Source organism: Chiroxiphia lanceolata, chromosome 12 (genome assembly GCF_009829145.1).
Source record: "Chiroxiphia lanceolata isolate bChiLan1 chromosome 12, bChiLan1.pri, whole genome shotgun sequence".
NCBI classification, from domain to species: domain Eukaryota; kingdom Metazoa; phylum Chordata; class Aves; order Passeriformes; family Pipridae; genus Chiroxiphia; species Chiroxiphia lanceolata.
The window spans coordinates 20,379,649-20,385,662 of record NC_045648.1 but is presented as its reverse complement, the minus strand read 5'-3'; the positions used below and the strand labels follow the sequence as shown (position 1 = coordinate 20,385,662).

Sequence of the window (6,014 nt, the reverse complement as noted above, 5' to 3'; positions counted from 1 at the left end):
CTCAGTACCTCCATTTGTAAGTGTGAATTGCAGACTAAGCTTCCTGCAAAGTCCACAGAGAGGTTAGTGCATACCTTCCCCCCCACCCCCAGCCACCGGGTACCATCGTACTGCAATTCCGCTGGCGGAGCCTTTTCACCCCTCGCCTTGTCTTCAAATGGAAATGATTCCCATTGGCCCAAGGTGTCCATGTAAATAGGTGTAAATGAAACCAGATTATGCCTTTCTCTCCAGCCCCCTCCTCCCTGCTCCCCTCCCCCTGCTCCCAAGGCGATTGTCATATGATAGCAAAGAAGTGGCACATTAATGAAGCGCCTCTACAGGGGTCTTTTCTGCTCATGTCACCACATAAAACTATCAGATGGTTAGAGGAAGGACATGGAGGCAACTACTTAGCTCATCGCGGCTGCGGAGAAGCAAACAAGCCTCTGCTCCAGTCCAGCTGCCGGTGGTGTAAAACAAGCTGATTCAGCCCGCGGAGGAGAAGGGAGGGGTGTACAAGAGGATTCCCAAAACCGAGCCAGCTCGCTGCCTCCTCAGGACTAAACCGGAGCACAGTGGCCGCGAAAGGAGCGACAGACGCCGGAGGAGTGGGGTGGGAAAGAGCCCGGACCCTCAGCTGCGTCCCGGATGCGGACTGTCAACTTCCAGCAACTCTAAGGTGGGCATATGCAGGGGGTAGCACGAAGTGGGGGACGAGGGGAGGGGAGGGGATGGGGTCCCCTTCTCCTCGTCGCCGAGACCAGAAGACAGAGCTATCACTAGAGTAACTTTACGGCCGCGGGCTGCAGCGGGAAGGCCACGCTCAGGGAGGCCGGAGCTGGGAGAGGCACACCGCTTTTCCCCCGCCGGCGGCACAGAGCTCCGGGCTGTTTTCTCCTGCCCCCATCCTTCCACCCCCCGTCCCCATCCCGAGGGCTGAGGTCTATCGTGCCCTTTCCCCGCGTCCTTCTGTGTCTAGCCCGGCCCCAGACCCACCGCCTGCCCCGACTGGGTGTCCGTGCAAATCCTCTCGGACTCACCCCTCTCCCCCCATCCCCGCCCCCTCCCTTGTCGCTGCCCCTCTGCAGATCTCCCCGGTCGCCTTGCGAAGATGCCTCGCCCCGGCAGAAACACTTACAGTGATCAGAAGCCTCCCTACTCCTACATCTCGCTGACCGCCATGGCGATCCAGAGCTCCCCGGAGAAGATGCTGCCCCTGAGTGAGATCTACAAGTTCATCATGGACCGCTTCCCCTACTACCGGGAGAACACGCAGCGCTGGCAGAACTCCCTCCGCCACAACCTGTCCTTCAACGACTGCTTCATCAAGATCCCGCGGCGCCCCGACCAGCCGGGCAAGGGCAGCTTCTGGGCGCTGCACCCCAGCTGCGGGGACATGTTCGAGAACGGCAGCTTCCTGCGGCGCCGCAAACGCTTCAAGGTGGTCAAGTCGGACCACCTGGCCCCCAGCAAGCCGGCGGACGCGGCGCAGTACCTGCAGCAGCAGGCGAAGCTGCGACTGAGCGCCCTCGCGGCCACCGGCACCCACCTGCCCCAGATGTCCACGTACAACCTCGGCGTGTCCCAGCCCTCCAGCTTCAAGCACCCCTTCGCCATCGAGAACATCATCGCCAGAGAGTACAAGATGCCCGGGGGCCTCGCCTTCTCCACGATGCAGCCCATGCCGGCCGCCTACCCCCTCCCCAACCAGTTGACTACGGTGGGCAGCTCCATTGGCACGGGCTGGCCCCACATGTACAGCTCCGGCATGATCGACACCGCCACCCCCATCTCCATGGCCAGCAGCGAGTACGGCGCCTACGGCGTGCCCATCAAGCCGCTGTGCCACGGGGGGCAGACTTTGCCGGCCATCCCCGTCCCCATCAAGCCGACCCCCGCCGCGGTGCCGGCCCTGCCCGCCCTGCCCGCGCCCATCCCCACCATCCTGTCGAACTCGCCGCCCTCCCTCAGCCCCACGTCCTCGCAGACGGCCACCAGCCAGAGCAGCCCGGCCACCCCCAGTGAGACTCTGACCAGCCCCGCGCCCGCCCTGCACTCGGTGGCCGTGCACTGACCCGGGCCGCCCGCGCGGACTCTGCCTTCCCTGTCTCCCAAAGTTTCCTCGGAGCTCTCCTCCCTCCCCGCCTCTCCCTCCTTCCGCTCCTTTCCTCTCTCCTCTCCACTCTTTTCCTCGAAAGCAGAGACAACTCCCCGCGGGAAGCTGAGGTTTGCCATGAGCCCTCCCTCGGGGTTCGGCTTGCCCCCTGCTCCTGAACTTTGCTTTCCGTTCTCCCGAGGCGAAAGGACCCGGTCCGGCCCCCTCCCGCCCGGTAGGAACTGCCACTTGCATCGCTAGTTTTCCAAAAGTACTTCAGGCATCTCCGCTGTGCCGGCGGCCAGGCGAGCCTGGCCCGGCGACGCCGCTTCCCTTCCTTTGTACGGGGAAGAGCAGGGTGTATCCAGGACCCATCTGTAATTCCACAGACAGGGACGGCCGCTGCCTCACTGCGCGGGAGCAGCGGCGTTTCCAGCCTCCAAGCAGCCAACGCTTGGATCTTGGAAATGCCGGGAAGTGCTCGTGTCCTTTGTGCGGGTCTCGTTGTTACAAAGGGCAGGATTTCCCGGGGCCAGGCTGCGGGAATCCCCGGGCAGGAGCCCCGGGCAGGGGGTGCGGGGCCGGCGCGGGAACAGGACCCACGCGAGGGAACCGCCCCGGTCCACTCAGCCCACACCTCTAATGTTTACAAAGCGCCTGTTGTAATGTAAATACTGAACTTGCATCTGTACTGTACATCAGATGGGGTCCCTTTTGCAGTACCTGTTGTAACGTGGATGTTTACTGTAGTTTTCAGGTGAAAGAGAAGGAGAAGTTGACTCGTCTGTTAACTTCTGATTAACCCGAAGGTTTCGGAGGCTGAGGTTTCCTTTGTTGTTTGTTGGGGTTTTTTGTTGTTGTTATTTTTTTAATTTTGTAGCTATTTATTTCATAGCTTAAAAACAAACAACAACAATAATTATAATAAAAAGAAACCTGTCACCAAGCACATGACCCGACATAGCTTAAAGAAAAGCTGCTGAAGTCACTGATAAAACGTGGAAAAGTAATACAATAGCAGGTACAAACTGTGGAGGTCATCCCGATTTCTGCTGAGGCTTTGCAGACAAGAGAGAGGGGGTTAGGGAAACTGTAAATGTTTGTGCATACGAATGATTATAAAATGTGTAAAATGCACTTTTGTTTGATATACTCCTTTCTAGTTTTAGGTAGTTTGCTGGAAACTGAACTGTTGTTCTGTTGTGAACTGCTTAAGTTAAGAAAAAAAAAAGAATACCCTCTCCAAATGGCATTAGTGTCTGTTGAAACTGTAAAGACATTTCTTTTTAACTTTTTTTTTTCCTGTACAGAATAAGCATGGCATTTTAAATATTGGTGTTCTTGTTCCCAGCATGTGTGTTTTAAGACAAAGGTTAAAAAGTGTCTACGTTAAATTATGAACCTAGTCGTCCAAATAATATTTTCTCATTAAAATATGTAAATGTAGATTTAGTTTCTTATTTGTCTTTTTAAAGAGTTTACAGGAGAAAAGAAAAAACATTAGTTGATAACAAAGGAATGACGCTATTCCAATATTTAGATAATCTAAACAGCCTTTTCACGCAAGGTTACTATAAATGTAGTTATTAACATACCACCACGTCTCAGATAAAGTTGTCGTTATTGCCGGTTTAGCGAAGGGATAATGCACTGAGTGTGTTGTGTGGGGTTTATACATCTGTGCATCTACGCATACACATCTGCATTTGTGCCCTCTGCACTCACACCGAATACAAACACGAATTACATTTACACCTGCTTGGATGTAACTTATCACCTACGCACTCCCAGTTACATTTTATCTAAAAAGTATAAAAATCAGTAAGCTCCTGCGATAGAGAGCAAACGTAAAAACCCTTAAAGAATTAGTTCCTTTTCAAGACTGAGAATACTGAATTTTTGCCAGTAGTGTTTTTTCTTACAAGTGGCATCTCAAAATCTTTTTCTAGTAAAAGTGAGCTATTATAGCCCTTTACCTGTCGTTTAAGCCTCCTCAAGCACAACAGTTAGTCCAGCCACTGCTGTAATTTCTCCACCTCTATTGATCAACACTTTCCAAAAACGGTAGGTTGCAAACTGTAACACTTAAAATTGTACCCGTTTTTCTGTAATTAAATATACAGTCCCTTTTAAAAAGTAAGGGCAACGTAGTTAAAATGAAAACTGGATTCCGGGCACACTTTCCAGTGGGGTTCTCCAAATCTGTTAGGGATTTTACAAGGATTCTGCGACTGCTGAAAATGACAGAAGCAATCCAGTGAAATTACTAGCGAAGTGTTTCGGAGATGAGGAGGCTGCGAGCACAGTTATGAGACAACCACACACTGAAGTGCTTCCTAGCAAGAAACGACATTGTGTTCTAATGAACAGACAGGATTCGCGAATTCTACGGCAATGATGTTACAGAGGTTTTGTCTCTGACTGATCTCTCTGAATTTCTGGACCACAAACACAGTAAGTGACATCCCCATTTACTTATTACAAACCACAAGGTCCTTGCAAAAGTTTTAAGATTAATGTAGAGGGCAATTAATCCAGTTGTGACCATTTTTTCAAAAAGGGAACGGATCCCACACACAGAAAAAAGGTGAAAAATACATGAATCATTGGGCTGATTAAAATGCATGAAACTGCTAAAGCTTGTCAGATGGGGGACAACTGAACTCATTCATCAAGTCCAACCCACGATTATATCAACACGATCAGCTAAAGAAAGCATTCAAAACTTATCACCAGATCAATGGACACATAACTCGACAAACTTTTCCTAAACAAGCGATGACCTACATTTTCAGACGACGAGGACGCTTTTTCTCCTTCCTTTTTTTCTTTTAAGATCTAACAGTCAGAATAAATCCTCAAAGATGAAATCCGAGCTCAGCTAAGAAGATGAAGCTGCACTTTCAGAGTTTCTCTTTTTTTAAACTATACAGTAACGGCGGAGATAACGATCTGAAAAGATTATGGCCCAAAGCGAAATATTTTCAAAAGGTGCAATAGCTTTCTCGCTGCATAATGCCATAGTATGAGTCGCCACCGTACTTTTAAAGTGCCGTTTTCCTCCTTATCTCTGCGGTTGCCCGAGACTTTGGCAGCCCGAGGACCCCCCTCTGCCCGCGCCCTGAGCCGCGCTCCTCCGCGCATCTCCGCCCGCGCCCCGATGTCGTGATGCTGCTCTCAAACAAATACGCAGCTCAGCGCGTCGCTTGAATTTACTGCTTTGACTTGTTAAATCTCCCTAATGGCTCAAGTCCAATGTCAATAAACACAGATCTGAAATGGAACAGCGAGAGACAACGGCGCGGAGGGAAGGGCCGAGGGGGGGCGAGGGAACCAGCCCCGGCCGAGCTCTGCGCCGCGTTCACACATTTCGTGGGGGGCCGGGGGGGGATCTTTATCTTTTTTATTTTATTTGCCAGCGAGACATTGTAAGCTGAGCGTACTTGATGCAAAAGCAAGCGTTCATTCCAGGCAAAAGCTCTTTTCTTCCGGAGGATGGGTTTGAGCCCGGCTGTGCAAGGTAAGCCCGAGAACCCAGCCGGGCTTGGCGGCTCGGGCTTTTGCTCCATGTCAGCGCATGGTGTGTGAATCCTTTCTCGGCGGCGTATTTCTTTCTTTTTTTTTCTTTTTTTTTTTTTTGTTTTGTTTTCTCTCCCCTCGACATGTGACAAGACACCACCCCACAGGACTGAATCCTCTATTGAAGACAGCCAGCTCTTTCTCTCTCAGAATATTTATTTTCTCTCGGACCGCGCCTTGCAGGGAAGGGCGGTCTGTGCCAGGTAGGGAGAAAAGAACTCCCCGGCGACCCCTGCGAGGAAGTTTTATGAGCCAGCCTTTTTTCAGAAGTGGTCCTTGGGAAAGGGACAAAAAACTTAGCAGCTTTATCAACTTCAGTGCCGAATTATCTCGGAATCTTAATATAAATATCACTTTG

General features: G+C 51.4%; 1 protein-coding gene across 1 annotated transcript; it reads left to right on the top strand.

Moving 5' to 3' along the window:
- Window positions 1-281: 281 nt before the first annotated feature.
- On the top strand, window positions 282-3,473 carry FOXB1 (forkhead box B1). Its single transcript, XM_032700710.1, has 2 exons — window positions 282-661; window positions 1,071-3,473. The coding sequence occupies exon 2, from the start codon at window positions 1,094-1,096 to the stop codon at window positions 2,054-2,056; it is 963 nt and encodes a 320-aa protein (XP_032556601.1). The 5' UTR covers window positions 282-661; window positions 1,071-1,093; the 3' UTR covers window positions 2,057-3,473.
- The last annotated feature ends 2,541 nt before the right edge of the window (window positions 3,474-6,014 follow it).

Bases quoted from the DNA above. Each gene is read 5' to 3' on its own strand.
- FOXB1 (XM_032700710.1), top strand. From the start codon at position 1,094: ATGCCTCGCCCCGGCAGAAACACTTACAGTGATCAGAAGCCTCCCTAC.